Here is a 21,564-nt window from a genome sequence, read left to right on the forward strand (position 1 = left end):
TCTTTAGATTGCTTCTCTCCAATTAAGGAATGAGAGGGCTAATAGCCTATGGTGAACAATATCAGATTCGTGATCTCCGAAGATTTAGCTCCGGGAGCAGGGACCATGCTTGATCACTCAAGAACTTTTGTATAGCAGAGTTTTATTAAAGTATAAAAAGAGACAGAGAAAGCTTCTGACATAGACATCAGAAGGGGGATGGACAGTGCCCCGCTCGTAGCCTTAGCGAGAGAGCTATATACTTTTTAAATTGGTTATTAGAATAAATCAAAAGAATGTCTCAAAGTTTAAAGAGCTTACTAGACCCACTCCCACCAAATACATTTTAAGATAATGAGATTAGAACTAACAATAGAAAGATCTTACCAGACCCACTCCAATAATATACATCTTAAGATAAGTCACAAGGTCTTGTTAAGAAGAAACATGACCTCGAGCAAGATACATTGTTCTATTGACTAAGACAAAGCAATGTAGAAAAAAAAAATTGTTCTTTTCTCCTCCTTGAGAACTCCAGAATCCTATCTCCTCCTGGATAGTGCCAGACCCCTCTCTCGTCCTTGGGGACCTCCAGACTTCTTATCAACCTGCCTGGGAATTGACACGCTCAGAGATCTCTAATTTCTAGGTGAAACACATGTCAGTTGCTCATTTGAGTATGACTCTTTTGCGACTCCGTGGACTATACCCTTTGTATAGTGTTCACGGGGTTCTCAAGGCAAGAATACTGAAGTGGTTTGCCACTCCCTTCTCCAGTGGACAACATTTAGTCACTTATGACCAACCTAGACAGCATATCAAAAAGCAGGGCAACAAAATCTGTCTAGTCAAGGCTATGGCTTTTCCAGTAGTCGTATATGGATGTGAGAGTTAGACCATAAAGAAAGCTGAGCGCCCAAGAATTGATGCTTTTGATCTGGGCTGTTGGAGAAGACTCTTCAGAGTCCCTTGCACTGCAAGGAGATCCAGCCAGTCCAACCTAAAGGAAATCAGTCCTGAATACTCACTGGAAGGACTGATGCTGCAGCTGAGACTCCAATACGTTGGCCACCTGCTGCGAAGAACTGACTCCTTGGAAAAGACCCTGATGCTGGGTTATACTGAAGGCGGGAGGAGAAGGGGATGAGATGGTTGGATGGCATCACCAATTCAATGGACATGAGTTTGAGTAAATTCTGGGAGTGGGTGATGGACAGGGAGGCCTGGCGTGCTGTAGTCCATGGGGTCGCAAAGAGTCAGACATGACTGAGCAACTGAACTGAAATGGACTGTACCCGCCAGGCTCCTCGTTCCATGGAATTCTCCGGGGAAGGAAACTGGAGTGATCTGTCATTTCCTTCTCCTGTATGTTACATAAGTTTTGTTTCTTGTTTTTCTTTCTTCCATCAATACTTTGGAGACACTTTTTTGGGGCAAGACTACATAGGTAATTTTTGGACTCATCTGGCTGTCTTTGTGGGGCTTCCCACAAAGTTTTACAGTTTTATTAGTTTTAAAGTTGTTATTAGTTTTAAATTGTTTACTGTGTGTCTTGTAATGAGGGCATGGGGATGATGTGGTCACTTATAAATAGAATGGGCAATGAGAAGAGGACGCTCAGTACTAAGGGTCAGGCAGAGGAGTGACCTGCAACAGGCACTGAGGCAGGGGGCAGGGCAGGGAGAAGGACACAAGGATGAACGGGGAGAGACTACTGAAGGGAAGGCGTGTGCTTCAGAGACACAGTGGGGCCTGCAGGGTGGGTGAGGACTGAGCTGTGCCAGCAGCCCTGAAACATACGCCACCAGTGACCGTAGCAGGATCTGGTTTAGCAGAATTAACGGGGCAGAAACCAGATTGGAGTAGGCTGAAAAGGAAACACAAGAATGAGAATTAGGAACACTGTATAGAAAATTAAATTTTGTGAAGTGGAGCAGTGAAACAAGATGGCACATTGAGGAGATTATGGGTTAAAATGCCTGTGCACATTTTTCTCATGTTTTCTAATAATAATTTTCAAAGGATGGATGAATTGCCAAAAACATTTTAAATGTATGACTTATTTGATTTAAACAATTGCTTATTTAGATACTCGATTTGACACATTGCTTTTTTTGGCTAAAAATTGATTTAGCATTGTTCTAATTAGTCATTTTGTAGTGAATTTCAACAGTAATCCATTTGGCTGCTGATTTAAACTCTTCGTTCAGTCAAGTTTTACAGTCAAGCTTCATTTTATCTGCTACTTCCTTTTGTTTTATATTGGTAATTTACATTATTTATCATTTTATAATCTCTAATCATTGACATATACATTTTCTCTATGTTATAGCCACTTTCTTCTGATGGATATGTGTTTTTCATTTCTCCTGTGTACACAGAGCTAGACAGTCTCTTGTATATTTTGCCAAGCGCTGTTTAGGACATAGAATCAAGCCTCTCCCTAGTCACATTCATTCCTCTTTTGAACTTGTATGTATTTGGTGCCCTTTCTTGTGCATCTGTTTTTACATTAAATTCAGTATTTCGTTAACTTTTTTTTTCTTTTTTGATCTATGATATGAGAATCTAAATTGCTTTTTGTTTGAGTGTCAGGAAAGTTTCCTGGAATATTTTATTGAAATATCATTTCTTTCCTCATTAACAAGAGGTATATCTTTTGCATAAATCTTTAGCTAATGATCAGCATCTAATTAATTCTGCTAATATGGCAATTTTTGAGGTTTTTTTTTTTTTTTTTGCTTTATTAATACTTCGGAGAAGGCAATGGCAACCCACTCCAGTACTCTTGCCTGGAAAATCCCATGGGCGGAGGAGCCTGGTGGGCTGCCGTCCATGGGGTCGCACAGAGTTGGACACGACTGAAGAGACTTAGCAATACGGTTACTGAGCTTTACTCACTGCTACATGGTTTTATTACAGCTACTTTAAAACTCATTTCTGTTTTTAAATATTGTTGCTTGCATTATTTCTTGATTAGTTTTAGAATTGTTCTAAGGTTAAGAACATTGACTTAATGAGAATCACAAACATTTGTGGATCCCCAAATGGCTAATTGAGTGCTGAAAGCTGAGCACCGGAAGAAAGCTGAGCGCCAAAGAATTGATGCTTTAGAACTATGGTGTTGGAGAAGACTTTTGAGAGTCCCTTGGACTGCAAGGAGATCCAACCAGTCCATCCTAAAGGAAATCAGTCCTGAATATTCATTTGAAGGACTGATGCTGAAGTTGAAACTCCAATATTTGGCCACCTGATGTGAAGAAGTGACTCATTGGAAAAGACCCTGATACTGGGAAAGATTGAAGGCGGGAGGAGAAGGGGACAGAGGATGAGATGGTTGGATGGTATCACCGACTCAATGGACATGAGTTTGAGCAAGCTCCGGGAGCTGGTGATAGACAGGGAAACCTGCTGTGCAGCAGTCCATGGGGTCACAAAGAGTCAGGACCTGACTGAGTGACTGAACTGAACTAACAAAGAAGAGACATTCAATAAAAATGAAAGAAAGAAACGGAATCAAAGATTCTTTCTCCCAAAACCTAAGGCTAAGAACTTTTATTAAATAATATATGGGAAAGTTATAACATTAGCCAGGAAACAACAGAGCAAGAGAGTTTAGTGGTCACATAAATTCAAATTTAAGAAATGATGGCAGAAATTCATAGTCTGAGACTTAAAGAGTCATACATACCTCACAAATGGCCCACCCATTTGGCTGGTTGGTATGCATATATATGTATACTTTTCTTTTTAAAATTTTAAATTCTATTTAATGTGAAAAACTTCTCCCAGTTAATTTAGTACTGTCACCTGGCCCTAAAACCTCTGTAGTCATATCCTATTTAATGGTCAGATGTTATTAACTTATAGGTTCTAAATTTTTGGAGAACCAAGAAGCTGGGTTGTTAAAGCAGAACTAGGGGTGACTGAGCGGCTGCCTGTGCTGAGCTGCCAGCCAGCTGTGCACAGGTCCTGTGCACAGGTCCTGCCCATGCTCAGGACTTCAGCAGCTCAAGACACACGTGGTCAAATGTGGAAAGGATGAAGGAAGACAGGGTTGCAGCTAGGCTGACCATGATCTTCAGTGGGGGATCATGGGGCACTGTCAGGGAGAGGCAGGTGTGCCATTAGGAACGTGGCCACAACTCAGTCCTCCCTATCTGCCATATCTGCTTCTGCAGAGATCAAGACGCTCCTGAAATTCAGCAACACACAGAAATGCAGTAAGTACAGGCAGGTGCAACACCAACATAGCCTACAAGTCTACACAAAAACAGCCCCAAATTTTGCCTGAGTAGTGAGGTGTTGCACGTCGTAGTAGGGACAAGTGGCATATTTTAATGTTTCTCCAACAGCAAAAAAAACCAAGTGCTTTGCATCGTTAATTTCTGGAAAACAGGCCTGACTGATATTTGGGATCCAGTGGATGCTGGGCAGTTTCAGGAAAGCCCACACCCTGCTGTCCTCCCTGAGATGTCTCTGCAGCATCTTCAATACAGAGGCCCAGGATGTTTGAGATAAGACCCTCTTGGAGAAATTCCACATTGAACATCATCAGTAGCTGGAACAGCTGGTGATGTGTTTGAGACAAGAGAGCAATTTAGAAGAGAACTTGCTAGAAGTGAGGATTCAAAACTGGTTGTGAAGATCTACTTTCAAGGAATGAACCTTTCTGTAAAGGGGGAAGGATACAGAGCTCTATGTTTAAGAAATTAACGCAGTGGAAATCAACAGATACTTTCTCTTCATTAACAAATTTGTAAAATCAAGGGGAAAAAAAGAAAGAGAACTAAGCTTTCACAAAACAGTGGCAAAATGATTCTTACAAAGTTCAGGTTTTCATGTATTTTAGAAGTTGCTTTACCAGCTGAAAACTGAAGTCTAGATTCAGCAATGGTGACCTTAAAAGCAGAGAAATATGAATTATACTCAGTGATTTAAGCCTGACAGGTTTAAATCAGTTACCATGTATTTATTTTGTATATGGTATTTATATCTTATGGAACAAAGTGTTTTCATTACCATGTATAAAATTTTACTTTGTAAACATACATGCAATTTCTCAAATGTAATGTGCTCATGTATTCAGTTTTTAATGCACACAAAAACTGCAATCAAGTTGATGTTTTTCTGTGTGAGATCTACGCTAGAAACAAGGAATACCTGTATTTCCCTGGTTGATTTTGGGCTGAATCTCAGTGAGGTATCTTTGCTCATGACCCATCGACATATTAAATTCTTGGGATGAGGGAGAATCTCTGGACACATGACGTAAGTCAAAGAATGATTAAGTCCACTCATTTAGGTAACAAATTTGAGGATATGGACCAATAAAGAGCTGGACGTGCTTTTATAGACAAGAACTAAGAAAGGAGACGGCAATAATAAAACAGTAGTGCTTGAGTCACAGATCCCGGGAGTGCTCCTCCACTGTATATTGATCCTGTTCTGATATTGCCTTGTATCTAAAATAATGCCTTTGTTTATATGTATAAAAGAAAGCTAGAAATATGTACAGGCAGCTGCAGTTTAGAAAGCACCATTAAAAGGCACATGTGTTTATAGCCACATCCATCCCAAGTAGAAATGTTAGAACAGGAAAACATCCTGCAGAGATAATGACTGGAAAGTGGGGGAAACGCCGTCAGTTCCACCTGACGATTCAGATGGTCAACAAATAACCTGGGTGGAAACAGGTTTGCGTATTGGGAGAACTTGGTTTAGTTGGTCTAGCAGCCAGTCAGTATCATTCAAATATGAGTGAATGGTTACACATGTGTGTGTGTGTGTGTTGGGGAATTCATGTGTGTGCCTTCGTTTTTGTTTGTGTTTTGGAAGCTACTGGGTTACAGTAGCAAAAATCCTAGTGTCTACAAGGAAACAGTGTATAAAGAGCACTTAGAATATTAAGACTTTGTCAGCTATTTTTAATGTCTGAATATGTTGTATCTTCCATTATTTTTTATGTCTTTGAGAAATGTTTATTAAGGTGTGACGATAAGTTACTCTGCTCAGAAAACGGCATGGGGAAGCTATCACTGAACTCTACTGTTGAAACTATTGGTTGTGAAAGCTTAAAACTGAGTTGAAATGTTACAGCTTTGAAACCTTTTAAATGACATAATGTGCTAAACAATGTAAATCTGAAATCTTATGAGTCAAAATATTTCTGCTGATTACCTGATGATGGATACACATCAAGTTTTCTATATTGTCTTATTTTTTGCTTGTTTTCTTTTTAAGAGGAAAATTTCATGAAAATTCTACCTTGAAGCTGTTTTCCTGGAATGTATTGTTGGTGGTTTAGTTGCTCAGTCGTGTCCGACTCTTGCAACCCCATGGACTGTAGCCCGCCAGGCTCCTCTGTCCATGGGATTCTCCGGGCAAGAATACTGGAGTGGGTTGCCATTTTCTTCTCCATCTGGAATGTATCAGTTCAGTTCAGTTCAGTTCAGTCGCTCAGTCGTGTCTGACTCTTTGTGACCCCATGAATCGCAGCACACCAGGCCTCCCTGTCCATCACCAACTCCCGGAGTTCACTCAGACTCACGTCCATCGAGTCGGTGATGCCATCCAGCCATCTCATCCTCTGTCGTCCTCTTCTCCTCCTGCCCCCAATCCCTCCCAGCATCAGAGTCTTTTCCAATGAGTCAACTCTTCGCATGAAGTGGCCAAAGTACTGGAGCTTCAGCTTTAGCATCATTCCTTCCAAAGAAATCCCAGGGCTGATCTCCTTCAGAGTGGACTGGTTGGATCTCCTTGGAGTCCAAGGGACTCTCTAGAGTCTTCTCCAACACCACAGTTCAAAAGCATCAATTCTTCGGCGCTCAGCCTTCTTCACAGTCCAACTCTCACATCCATACATGACCACTGGGAAAAAAACCATGATTTCAATTTGAAACAGTAGAGGGCAGAATAACATTAGTCACAGAAGGCACTTGCTCATTGAGTCAATGTAAACAAATGAATTAACTGCAAGTATTCATGTCTTAGTGCATTTGGTTAGCTAACATAACACAATGTTATACTCAGCCTTAGGGAATACAATTAACACATTTTTTACCAGTGGTTATCCATTCAAATATGCTTCTTAGCAAAGAGACACCAGAGGACAAAGCTAAGTTATTAAAATCAGAATGGAAAAAGTTCCACTTCTTTTAAAAAATAATGATATTGGATGTCTGATACTTTCAGATTAGATAGTAAATAACCACAGAGGACTGGTGTTAGGCTGATATCCCCATTTTAAACCTTACCTTTTCCTCTTCATTTTGCATTATTTACTTATTCTAGATTTCTGTAAATATACTTGATTTATTTCAATAGGATGGTACATGGAAGATTTTTGCAGTGTTTTTTCTAAGTTAGTTACCACGATCGATAAGGCAATCAGTAATGTGGATTTTTGACCCAACTACTGGGAACAATTCAAAACAATCTATTCATCAGTATTTAATATGAAAAAAATAAACTTTCACCTCAAATATTTTGATGTGATATTAAAAAAAAATTAGTAATATATGCAGCATCTTTTAAAACCCCAAACGAGTGAGAAATAACAGAAACATGAGAATAATATCAATCAGGTTTCTTTATAAACAGGAGAAATGATAAAGTGGAATACAGGTATACCTCAGATATTTGCAAGTTCAGTTTCAGACTACTGCAATAAAGCTAATATTGCAATAAAGTGAGTCACAAACTTTTTATTTTCCAGTGCATCTAATTTCTATTTACATTATACTGTAGTCTATTAAGTGTCCAACATTATGCTAAAAAATAATGCACATACCTGAATTAAAAAATACTTTATTGCTAAAACATGCTAACCATCATCTGAGCCTTCAGTGAGTCATAATCTTTTGGTAATCATAATATCAAAGATCACTGATCGTGGATCACCATAACTAATACCATAATAATTTAAAAATCTGAAATATCATGAGACTTACCAAAATGTGACATAGACACAAAGTTTGAAAAATGGTGCTGATATACTTGTTCAATGCAGGGTTGTCACAGACCTTTCATTCATAAAAAATACAATTATCTACAAAGCACAATAAAAGAAGATATACCTGTATTCTTGCTAAAAATTAGGTAAAAAAAAACGATGCCTACCTTCCCTTCTAGTATTTAACACTGTGGTGGAATAATAACAAGTTAAAAATATATGAAGCAAATACAAGGAAGCAAAATTACTACCACAAGTAGGAAATACAGTTTCCAAGGCAAAAGTATGATTAACTTTGAACTCTGTTAATGAATACGCCACCATAAATCTAGCCACTCTTCACTCCTCTATCACCATGGATCGGCTTTGCCAATTTCTGAACTTCTTATAAATGAAAATAATGTTAAAATACTCATATCTATGTCTAGTGCTTTTGTTCAATATTATGTCTGTGACATCATTGATATTGTTTTGTGTATCAATAATTCATTGTTGTTATTATGCACTATGTTGTTAGAATAGATCAAAATACGCGTGTCAGTTCTAGTATTAATGTAGTTTAGCTTTGTTTCTTTGGCAGGTATTGGGACTACTACGATGAAAGCTTCTGTTAGCATACTTGGACTTTTCTTTTGGTGGATCTAAGCAATAATTTCTGTGGATATATGACCAGGGGTGGGTGGAGTGGCTTTGTCACAGGTGTGTGTTTATATGTTTATCTTTATAGATAGTACCAACCACTTTCCAAAAGTTTTAGTAGTTTATACTTCCATCATCAACAATTGTATGTCTTTTTATTTTTTTAAATTTAATATTTTTAGTTTTAGCTATTCTGGTGTGTGTGCTGTGGTATGACATTTTGGCTTTAATTTGCATCCCATGAGCAGTCATGATGTTGATCACTTTTCTTCAAGTTTATTGATCATTTGGAGATTCTCTTTTGTGAAGTGTGGTTTCACAAAATATGAAGATTCTCATTTTCTTCTTGATACTGAAGTGCATATTTAAAAAATATGTAAGAAAGACACAGACATAAATAAGCTAGAAATGCAAGTAAGTTCATAATCTTTGGAGTTTTTTTTAACCTGGCTTGTGTGACAACATCATGATTGTCTTCGGGATTGGCATGGGATTGTTCTGACCCATCCAAAATGCGTCCTTAGTAGAGTATCACTGTAGATTCATACTCCCTGCAGGTAAGAGATCTTGGCTAATTCTGTATAGAAGTCCTTTTCTCAATTGTCTTTCTTCTCTAAATTGCATCCTAGAAGTTCTTCTTCCATGTTAATTTTATCTAAGAGAAATCTTAGATACATGTACAGAAATTTCTGCTGTAACTTATTCAACAATTGCTGGAAGTGTTAAAGGTAAGCTTAAAGCAAGATACTGAATCTTAGGAGTCCTTTTTAGTGAAAATATTTGCACTAAAGAGAAAATAAGTTTATACCAAGAGGCGCAGATACATAGATATAAGATCTAGAATAGTGCTGGAGAAAACAATCAGGATGTACTTTATTCATCCATAAACTACTATGAAAAGCCATATAGCAAAGAAGACATTAGAATTCAGGAGTCAGTTACTTACTCTTAAAGTTATATCAATGTTTTCGTTCATCATGAGAAACATATATTAAAATTTTCTATTTATATATTACCAGAAAAATATGATTTTTATCCAAAATTCTGTCTGTCTCATCTTTGTCTTTTAACAGAGTATAGTGAAGTGTTTGGTTCCTCCATACTGTTCCTGGTGATACAAAGGCAGGAGTCATCATCTTCCAGTACCAACTCTGGGAGATTGAGCTGAGACAAGCTTCCTTTTCTTCAGAAAAATGGAAATACCGGACACAATTTAAAAGAGTCAATTTTAAGCACATAGCTAAGAAGAAAAAAAATGGAATGGTACGTATGTTCCAAAAATTAAAAGGGAGTTTAAAGATCTCATTTCTTATCCTCCATTCCCTCAAATTCTACTCCCTAGAAATAATGAGACATCAGTTTTCCCCAGTGTAATCCTTGTAATATCATTCAACATGTTATGAACGAGCTTGGATTTAGGTGAATACTCTTTACCTAGAGAATTTAATTGCTGTGTAGTATTCCACAGTATGAAGGGGTCAGTATTTACTTAACCAAATCCTCTATAATAGCACATTTGACTAAAATTACCCTTTATATAAGTAGGGCTGCAAAAAATAAATTTGTATTCCCTTTTGAGTAGGGAATGTAAGTACCTAGAACTGCATTTGGTGAGTCCAGTGGTTCAAAAATGCTGGTAATTTTTACCAAATTAATTACTGATATTTGAAAAATTTTTTGTTTCTACTATGTATAGGTGTCAGCTCTTATCCCAACCACCAGCAAGCTATTTTGTTCTTTATCAGATTTTTCCCTATAGAATGCTACAACTGAATCCTTGATATGTCCAAACTCATCTCTTTGTCCTTCTAATTTCAATCTATGGTAGAAATCTTCCTAGCTAGAGGCATTTTGGGGACACTTTTCTTGTTTATTTTAGCTCCTGAATGCTATCCCACCCACAAGAGTGTGTTCTCTCTCCTTTCCTCTTCTTCAGTTCAGTTCAGTTGCTCAGTCGTGTCCAAATCTTTGTGACCCCATGAACCGCAGCATGCCAGGCCTCCCTGTCCATCACCAACTCCCACAGTTTACCCAAACTCATGTCCATTGAGTCTGTGATGCCATCCAACCATCTCATCCTCTGTCATCCCCTTCTCCTGCTGCCTTCAATCTTTCCCAGAATTAGGGGCTTTTCAAATGAATCAGATCTTCGCATCAGGTGGTCAAAGTATTGGGGAGTCTCAGCTTCAACATCAGTCCTTCCAATGAACACCCAGGACTGATCTCCTTTAGGATGGACTGCTTGGGTCTCCTCGCAGTCCAAGGGACTCTCAAGAGTCTTCTCCAATACCACAGTTCAAAAGCATCAATTCTTTGGCACTCAGCTTTCTTCACAGTCCAACTCTCACATCCATATACAACTACTGGAAAAATGATAGCCTTGACTAGTTGGACCTTTGTTGGCAAAGTAATGTCTCTGCTTTTAATATGCTGTCTAGGTTCATCATAACTTTTCTTCCAAGGAGTAAGCATCTTTTAATTACTTGGTGGCAAACACCATCTGCAGTGATTTTGGAGCCCAGAAAAATAAAGTCAGCCACTGTTTCCACTGTTTCCCCATCTATTTGCCAGGAAGTGATGAGAACAGATGCCATGGTCTTAGTTTTCTGAATGTTGAACTTTAAGCCAACTTTTTCACTCTCCTCTTTCACTTTCCTCAAGAGGTTCTTTAGTTCTTCTTCACTTTCTGCCATAAGGGTGGTGTCATCTGCATTATCTGAGGTTATTGATATTTCTCCCGGCAATCTTGATTCCAGCTTGTGTTTCTTCCAGTCCAGGGTTTCTCATGATGTACTCTGCATATAAGCTAAATAAGCAGGGTGACAATATACAGCCTTGACGTGCTCCTTTTCCTATTTGGAACCAGTCTGTTGTTCCATGCCCAGTTCTAAATGTTGCTTCCTGACCTGCATACAGGTTTCTCAAAAGGCAGGTTAGGTGGCCTGGTATTCCCATCTCCTTCAGAATTTTCCACAGTTTATTGTGATCCACACAGTCAAAGGCTTTGGCATTGCCTTTTTTTGAGATTGGAATGAACACTGACCTTTTCCAGTCCTGTGGCCACTGCTGAGTTTTCCAAAATTGCTGACATATTGAGTGCAGCACTTTCATAGCATCATCTTTTAGGATTTAAAATAGCTCAATTGGAATGCCATCACCTCCACTAGCTTTATTCATAGTGATACTTCCTAAGGTGCACTTGACTTCACATTCCAGGATATCTGGCTCTAGGTGAGTGATCACACCATCGTGATTATCTGGGTCATGAAGATTGTTTTTGTACAGTTCTTCTGTGTATTCTTGCCACCTCTTCTTAATATCTTCTGCTTCTGTTAGGTCCATAACATTTTTGTCCTTTATTGAGCCCATCTTTGCATGAAATGTTCCCTTGATATCTCTAATTTTCTTGAAGAGATCTCTAGTCTTTCTACTAGACACAAATGGGTCCTTTAAGGTATTTTTCCTGTAACTACACAATTTGCTCTGGAACTATGCCTCTTTCTTTCCCAGTTCCATCCGTCCTTTTTCTCCTCCACCAGTTTCTCCCTCCCAAGCAATGAGAATAGTTTAGAAGATGTTACTTTAAAATGTCAGTTATATGGAATAATACACAGCTAAGACTTTGGTTCTTAATGCTCTCAAATTAACTGTTTTGGTCAGATTTATGATCACTTTGTTCATCTGACGTGAAACCAGATGAATCTGTTATTGAGAACAAATAAATAAATTTCCCCAGGGGTCTATGCTTTGTTTAGTACAATGCTTATACTGAAACTTAACTTGGAATAAATTTTACTAAAACAACGTGCACTTAGCTCTCTTACACAGAAAAAGTTACATGATTTATGAGTCAAGGGAACCTGCCTTTTGCTTTACTCAAACCTTGCTCCACCCATACCAAGAGTACATAATCTCCTCCTTCAGTGATGAGAACTTAGCTGAACAGGTTTCCATACTTTTAAGAAACTGGATTCCTCTTCCATTTAATGAAAATCCATGGGACTGTTTCTGCGTTATGATCCTTTCCCTGCATACCTGTAATGTGACTCTGGCTATTTGTCTCTAAATACTCATTACATGCTGGCTATTTCCTGTCTACCCATAATGTTTATGTATACAATCCAAAGAGATGAGGAAAACTGCCATCAAGTCTTCACTAATAGTTGGCAGAAAAACCGATCCAGTAGCCCTCCATTTTGGACAACAAGCTAGCTTTCGAAAAGAACAATGGGAAAAAGTGTTACACAACAACTATAAAACTGAGCCATGTACACCATTTGCGTGTATTGTTTTCATAATTTTTCTAACATATTAAGCCTTCTATAAACTGAACAATAATTTCAAGCTGGTACCAGTGGTTTCTATATTACTTGGCAATTGAAAACATGACTAACCATCACCAGATTGACGGGGTCAAAGGCCCAGAAAGAGTGAATTCAGAAAAGGATTGTCTAAGAAGATCAGAGCAACCAGAAGAGAGGCTCCGACCTGGATTTCTGCCTTACATATCGTGCCATTATTTTACTGTGCCCTAAATATACAAGGACAGAAACCACTCTTTCATCAGAGAAAGATAGATACTTCACTTCTTACTCCAAGAAGCAGTTTATCCAATATCCCATCTAGGAAAAATAGAGAAATTGAAAAACCAAAATGAAAAACTTTACCCCTTAGCTGCTGCTGAGTCACTTCAGTTGTGTCCAACTCTGTGCAACCTTATGGACTACAGCCTGCCAGGCTTCTCTGTCCATGGGATTCCCCAGGCAAGAGTACTGGAGTGGGTTGCTATTTCCTCCTCCAGGGGACTTCCTGACCAGGGATCGAACCTGGGTCTCCTGAACTGCAGGCAGATTCTTTACCGCTGAGCCTTATCTCTAGACAGAATCCCCTTACATATAGAAATGCCCATGATAATATGGTATTGATATTCCTTCTTTCTTTTAATACTATATTTTAAATTTCTTCATCCATTCAATATTTAGATTGACCCTGTTAGGTGCTCAGGTAAAGAGATAAGATTTCATTTGCCTACTGTGAAGCGTTAATTGTTCACACTCCAGTTGGAAGAAAGAGAAGTAACTGATTACACTACAATGTAGTTTGGGACACGGTAAAAGTTGTGATCTGGAGGGGCACAGATAGATTCAGAGAAATCAGACTATTAGGGCTTTCAGTGAAGGAAAAAGTTTTAAGTGAGTCATGAATAGCAAAAATGAGACATTAACACATATTAGGAAAAGAATATGCACCAAGTCAAGGAAACAGAATGTGAGTTTGGGTTTTCTATGGCCCAAAGGGAAGTTCTATATGCTATGGCACTGGAGGTCAGGTGCTGAGAAGGCAGACTTTGAGACACAGTTTACCATGCAAGGAGTTTACTAGGGAGCACTTCAGGGAAGAAAAACCAGGAGGATGGAGACAGGGAATGCTGAGTTGCCATGTAGTCACAAAGTGGCCTTGGCCAATTACAGTGAGGAGCTCTGAAGGCGAGATGACCCTTCAGAGATGGAGTGAGGGGTCTGAGCCTTTATACCTCCACATCAGCCAGTCACTGAATATAGGCAGACCTCAGGAAGGGAGAGAAAACTTGGGCTAAATGCCAAAAGCAATTCCAGGAATGAACCCCTGATCTCTTTATTTACCAAACATCTACACACCTCAACAGAGATTACTGAACCACTTGCCATCTTTCCCCTTGGAATCCTCTATCTTTTAGAAGTTTGGTTTCTTTTGTGTCTGCAGAATATACTTTGTCCAACTGTAATGAGTGCTATAGTTGTCATTTTTATTTCACTCAACCACAGGCATGAGAATCAGAAACTCTTACAGAAAGAAATGTGGTTTGGACCATTTTCCTTAAAAGGCAGTTATTACTATGGGGTGTAACTGGGGTACTGAAGTCTCTAAATACAGCTTCTTTAAGAGAGAAAAAGACTATCTAATCTGCTGCTGTGAAAAGGTAATGACAAAAAAACCAACTACTATCTAACAACTACCTTACCATCTATAGGGTGCTCACTTCTCTCCAGGTACTGCAGGAAAACGTGAGGTCAGGAATTTCAAGGAGAACATGCCTTCATCTGTTAAAAGTCTACCACGGCCATCAAGAAATAGGAATGTGGTTAATAATGTGTAGTCACAGGATCAACAGCATCAGCTTCATCTAGGAATTGTTAGAAATGCCAATACTCAGTCCCCACCACAGACCTATTGGATCAGAAACAGTGGGGATGGAGCCATGTGATCTGTGTTTTAACGAGTCCTTCGCATGATTCTGATGTGCCAGAGGTGGTGTTTAATTTACTGCATGTGATGAGTTTTCTAAGCCAAATCTCTACAAGGGGCCAACTTCTTTTTTTAAATTTAATTATTTTAATTAACTAATTAACTTATCTTCTGTCTACACCACATGGCATTTTGGATCTTAGTATCCGTAGTTCCCCAATTAGGGACTGAACTCATACCCCCCTGCAGTGGAAGTGCAGAGTCCTAACCACTGGACAACCTGGGAATTTCCTATTTGTTCTTTGTTTAAATCTCAAAAATAAAATAACTTTATTTGTCTTGGATCTAAAATGAATCCATATTTATGAGAGAACTATTTAATTAGAAAAGTGTTGGCGTGCTGCAATTCATGGGGTCGCAAAGAGTTGGACACAACTGAGCGACTGAACTGAACTGATGAGAATGGAAATTCTATCACCCAGATGGCACTGCTATGAACATTATAGTGTAATTTCTTTTCAGACATTTTTCACACATATTTTTTAAAAATGTGATGCTACTGTACTTATTACTTTGTAACCAATTTTTATTTGATTTAGTAATCTATTTAGCTCAGGACATGTAGATGTAACAATAATTCAGATGACTCACTGAATGAATGAACTTACCTTTACTCTGAGCTCACTCATGTATTGCTAGAAGGGTATCTAGTTTTTTTAAAAGTATTTCGCTTTCTCAATATCTCTAAACTTAGAACTTCGGATTTAAAGTTTTAAAACGGTACACATATTTCAGTTCAGTTCAGTCGCTCAGTTGTATCCGACTCTTTGCAACCCCATGAACTGCAGCACTCCAGGCCTCCCTGTCCATCACCAGCTCCCGGAGTTCACTCAAACTCAAGTCCATCGAGTCCGTGATGCCATCTAGCCATCTCATCCTCTGTCATCCCCTTCTCCTCCTGCCCCCAATCCCTCCCAGCATCAGAGTCTTTTCCAATGAGTCAACTCTTTGATGAGGTGGCCAAAGTACTGGAGTTTCAGCTTTAGCATCATTCCTTCCAAAGAACACCCAGGACTGATCTCCTTTAGGATGGACAGGTTGGATCTCCTTGTAGTCCAAGGGACTCTCAAGAGTCTTCTCCAACACCACAGTTCAAAAGCATCAATTCTCCAGCACTCAGCTTTCTTCACAGTCCAACTCTCACATCCATACATGACCACAGGAAAAACCATAGCCTTGACTAGACGGACCTTTGTTGGCAAAGTAATGTCTCTGCTTTTCAATATGCTATCTAGGTTGGTCACAACTTTCCTTCCAAGGAGCAAGCGTCTTTTAATTTCATGGCTACAATCACCATCTGCAGTGATTTTGGAGCCCCCAAAAATAAAGTCTGACACTGTTTCCACTGTTTCCCCATCTATTTCCCATGAAGTGATGGGACCAGATGCCATGATCTTAGTTTTCTGAACGTTGAGCTTTAAGCCAACTTTTTCACTCTGCTCTTTCACTTTCATCAAGAGGCTTTTTAGTTCTTCCTCACTTTCTGCCATAAGGGTGGTGTCATCTGCATATCTGAAGTTATTGATAATTCTCCCGGCAATCTTGATTCAAGCTTGTGCTTTCTCCAGCCCAGCATTTCTCATGATTAGTTTGTATTAGGCAGCTAAGGCAGTTATACAAGGAGGATGTCAACTTAAGCTAAATGTCTGGGGAAACATTAGTACGTAAAGTATTGGTTTTAGCTTCTAAATGTTATCTGCTATAAGTTTCCACGTGGCAGCTTCCAAATGGAGAAGTGTTCTGTTCACCTTAGTTCTGAGGAAAGAAATGTCTAGGGGTGAAGATACACTATAATCAAGTAATTCAAGATTTTGACAGTACGGGAACTTGAATAAGGAAATCCAAAAGAAAATTATTATCATTATTGTCATCTTTATATTTGCCAGTAATATTATATAATTCTGTTCAGGTCTGTAGTGTCTAGAATACAGTGCAAGCTTTTGAGTCAGGCAGACTTGAGAGGCCATCTTTGCTCTGGCATTTGCTCACTCTGTGGCTTGCTACATTACTTTGAATCAGTTATATACTTGACTTTTAAAGTCTTGTTCTCACCTGAGGAAAGAAGATAATATCAGAAACTACCTTGCAAGATTAACTGGAGAATTGAATAACATGTTAAATAATGGATTTGGTTTTGAAAAAGTTCCTGGATTAAAGAAAACAACAAAAATTCTATAGACATGAGAAGCAAATAACCTGTAAGGACAGTTGAATTGATAAATACTTCTTCTTTCTCCACTTCCCTATCTCTGCATGAACTTGAAGGTAACTGGGCTGAAATATGAAGCTGACAGACTTCCTCCTGACTGCCCAGCCTCTGCTTCCTTGCCCTCTGCCACTGCTGCAGCTCACCCTGCCTAGGTCTCAGGATCCTATTTGGTCCTTCCTCGTTCCTTTCAAGCCAAATCTGGATGCACTGGCCGACAGTTAACACATGTTCAGTTCAGTTCAGTTCAGTCGCTCAGTTGTGTCCAACTCTTTGTGACCCCATGAATCGCAGCACACCAGGCCTCCCAGTCCATCACCATCTCCCGGAGTTCACTCAGACTCACGTCCATCGAGTCCGTGATGCCATCCAGCCATCTCATCCTCAGTCGTCCCCTTCTCCTACTCCTAATCCCTCTCAGCATCAGTCTTTTCCAATGAGTCAACTCTTCACATGAGGTGGCCAAAGTACCGGAGTTTCAGCTTCAGCATCATTCCTTCCAAAGAAATCCCAGGGCTGATCTCCTTCAGAATGGACTGGTTGGATCTCCTTGCAGTCCAAGGGACTCTCAATAGTCCTCTCCAACACCACAGTTCAAAAGCATCAATTCTTCGGCGCTCAGCCTTCTTCACAGTCCAACTCTCACATCCATACATGACCACAGGAATTAAACTGAAAAGGAATATGCTCCTCAGCAAGCTTTTACAGCCAGCGATGACTTTTAACTAGAATTATACGATGAACCTAAAGCAGAGAATGACATAAAGTGATAGAATGAGCACCAAATTTCTGGGCCACAGCTATGCGTCTCACATTGATGACTGTGGGAAAGTCACCAAGCCTTAGTGACCTTCAGTTTCTCCAGCCTCACATTTGTTCCATGATGATTTTGGGGAGCTCCTGGGTGGAAGAGCTAGAACCCCTTCCTCATCAGCATCTCCTCTCCTTTGGCATTAGTACCCTTCTTTCTAGCTCTCCTCCCACCCAGCCCTTGCTCCAGGCCAACCCAAGGGCAGGCTGGCTCATTCCTGTTTCTTCTAGCCTTCATCTAACACTTCCTTTCACCAACAGGACTCCTCCATGTACATTTCTGATAACTGTGACTTGTTAGATATATTTTTTTAATTTGTATCTTTCAAACGACTAAAAATCAAAATACAAAAATATGTGGTAAAGCCTCTTCTACCCTGTCCTCTTCCCTTAGTTTCTCTCCCCAACCCACTCCACAAAATACACGTTAACATCATTGTAATTTATTGCTTGTATATTCGTGATTTATTCATATATAAGTAAGGTCAAATATAAAAAATTTGTATTACACTTTAATCTCAAATGCAGCATTTTATATACAGTCTGTATCATGCCTATTTTTTATGTATTTTTTTTAAGTCTGCCTCTTGCCTATTTTTATGTTTGTTTTTTTTTTCCCAGTATGGTAACAGCACTTCATTCTTTCCTCCAGCTGAATAGTTTTCCTTTGTGTGAATATGCCTTAACTGTCTCTAACTGGAAGGATATGGGTGTTTTCCTCTCTTTTGATATCATATATAATGTTGCAATGAATAATGCTGTATGTAAGTCACTTCACATGGATGCAAATATTTTTACAGGACATACTGCAGACCTGCACTTGATGAATAAAGGAATACATGCATCTGTGATTTTAACAGAGTTCACCAATTTGCCTTCACAGTGATTGTGCCAATTTCTGGTGCTCTGGAAAATTATAAAAGCATCCCTCTTCCAAAATCTCCATGATAGTGTTTAAAAAATTGAATTCTACAGTCTCATCTATCTGATAGGTTATAAATAGCATATTATTCACTTTTAATTTCTATTTTTTATTATGTGTGAGGTTGAACCTCTTTTCACGCATTTTTTTTTTCTTCTGCAAACTGCTTATTCATGTCCTTTGGCCTTACTTCTATTGTGTTGCCTATAATAAATAATCAGTGTGTGATGTTATTTTCAGAACTTGCAATACAAATTATTCCTAATATTTCTCATTGTTGCTAGCAATTTCTGGCAAAGAAATCATTGGACAGCACTCAGAATGGGAAAAAAATATTTACAAATGAAGCAAATGACAAGGCATTAACCTCAAAAATATACAAACAGGTCATGCAGTTCAGTATAAAAAAAAAAATAACAACCCAATCAAAACATGAGTAGACACATACAGATGGATAACAAAGACATACAGATGGCTAACAAACACACAAAAAGATGCTCAACATTCACTAAGTAGAGGACTCAAAACTATAGTGTGGTATCACCTCATACCAGTCAGACTAACCATTATCAAAGAACCTACAAATAATGAATTCTAGACAGAGTCTGGAGAAAAAAGAAACCTTTTACATTGTTGGTGGGGTGTAAGCTGACACAGGGACTATGGAGAACAGTATGGAAGTGCCTTCAAAAATTAAAAATAGAATTACCATATGGCTCAGCAATCCCACTCCAGGGCATACAACTGGAGAAAACTATAATTCAAAAAAATACATGCACCCCAATATTCACTGTAGCACTATTTACAATAGCAGGACATAGAAGCAACTTAACTGTCCATCAGCAGAGGAATGGATAAAGAGGATAATATTCCATTATATATATAATTACATAATATTACTCAGCCAGAAAAAGGAATGAAATTGTGCCACTTGCGGAGACATAGATGGACCTAGAGACTGTCATACAGAGTGGAGTAAGTCAGAAAGACAAAACAAACATTATATAATTGTCACCTACATGTGGAATCTAGAAAATGATACAGATGAACTTATTTGCACAACAGAAATAGAGACACAGACGTAAACAATAAATATATGATGTGATATCAATAGGGAAAGGGAGGTGGATCAGATGGTAAAGCATCTGCTTACAATGCAGGAGACCTGGGTTCAATCCCTGGGTCAGGAAGATCCCCTGGAGAAGGGAATGGGTACCCACTCCAATATTCTTGCCTGGAGAATTCCATGGACAGAGGAGCCTGGTGGGCTACAGTCCATGGGGTTGCAAAGAGTCGGACACGACTGAGCAACTAACACTTTCACTTTCAGGTATAAAATACATAACTAATAAGAACCTACTCTATAGCACAGGGAACTCTACTCAATGCTCTGTGGTGACCTAAATGGGAAGGAAATCTAAGAGGGAATATATGTATACATATGGTTGATTCACTTTGCTGTACAGCAGAAGCTAACACAACATTTTAAAGCAATTATACTCCAATACAAGTTAATTTAAGAAAAAGAAATCACTGGGATGAATATTCAATGATAAGCAAAGTATGACAGTGAAGATAAAGTTCATTATATCTACTTGGCCAGTCTTTATGAAAATATACCAATCTGAAGAACAATTATGAAATATTAATGAATCACTTCAACTCATAAAAATTTCAGATGGACAGAAAATACAAAGTGACATTACAGAATAAAAACAACTGTAGTCAATGCGCATCATCTTTAAAGCAAAGATACATATACGTATATATATATATACATACACACATACATATATATATACACACACACACAAAAAAAAAAAACAACAAAGAATAGTACTACTTTAAAACAAAAAGAAATAATAGTGCCTGGAGAAACCCTACTACTCCTCCGTGCTATGCTTTTAAAGCCTGCAGTTGGCTCTTCCTTCAAATGGTTCAAGTTTCCATGCCCTGTTCACTCAGCTTTCTTGTGAGTCGGAACACCAAGAACAGACACCGGTTGATTTCTACTTTGACAATGGTCCAGGCACAGCTGCTATAGTCCTGGCTTTCCAGGTAATCATGGATCCTTTGGAAATACATTTTAACCTGTAATCTAAGGTTCTCACTGCCCAAGGTGTCACTTTTCTTCTTTGCTTGCAGTCTCATGACTGCTTCTAGGTATTCCAGCTGTTGAAGAAGTTCAACAAGGAACTTTTCTGTGTGACTTTCCTCCCAACCATCAAGAGAAGAGGTTGCCCTGAAGAGGTTGAAGATCTGTTGAAGCATCTCATGAAGAATGGCCAGTACTTGTCCTTTCTGATACTGGTGAGGATTCACAGACTTCTGGGGAAGCAGGAAGTTTTTCCTGTGCAGTAGACACTGCTGAATTGACGAGGTCTGCAATTTATTCAAAAGTTTTAAACTCTCTTGGTTCACTCTCCTTTGCTGGCAAAGAACCAGTTTCAGCTCTTGGGAGCAAACAGTGGAAGAAGCCAACAGAACCAACACAATTTCAAAGAAAGCCTTGTTAATCATGGTGAAGGTCAAATATTCCACTTATCTCTGTGCAGACTGGATAAAGCTCCGACTCTAGTGATTATTTGTTTTGTGCATCTTATTCTGGAAAGTATTCTCTTTTGTAGTTTTGTTTTCTAATGTTGTCATTTCTCCAAGTTTACATGTTAAGCTTTCTGGTTCCCTTTTCACAAGGTTTACGGGACTTTTTTTTCCACTTTCCATTGTGTTGGCTTATTTGAGGAAGTAATCCAAAGAATTTGTTTTCTT

The 21,564-nt window shown here is 38.8% G+C and overlaps 2 protein-coding genes across 2 annotated transcripts in view; both read right to left on the minus strand.

Annotated features, from left to right (window-relative positions):
- The window catches only part of LOC138432392 (uncharacterized), an 88,239-nt gene that overhangs the window by 5,962 nt on the left and 60,713 nt on the right, over window positions 1–21,564 (minus strand). The window contains exon 3 of the mRNA XM_069573737.1: window positions 6,247–6,849. Coding sequence (XP_069429838.1) covers window positions 6,758–6,849 — 92 coding nt within the window. The 3' untranslated portion in view covers window positions 6,247–6,757. The remainder of the gene's footprint in view (window positions 1–6,246; window positions 6,850–21,564) is intronic.
- IFNE (interferon epsilon) lies at window positions 20,644–21,315 on the minus strand. The gene has a single exon (XM_069579429.1). It carries the CDS (start codon window positions 21,313–21,315, stop codon window positions 20,734–20,736), a length of 582 nt encoding a protein of 193 aa, XP_069435530.1. The 3' UTR covers window positions 20,644–20,733.

Source organism: Ovis canadensis, chromosome 2 (assembly GCF_042477335.2).
Source record: "Ovis canadensis isolate MfBH-ARS-UI-01 breed Bighorn chromosome 2, ARS-UI_OviCan_v2, whole genome shotgun sequence".
NCBI lineage: Eukaryota > Metazoa > Chordata > Mammalia > Artiodactyla > Bovidae > Ovis > Ovis canadensis.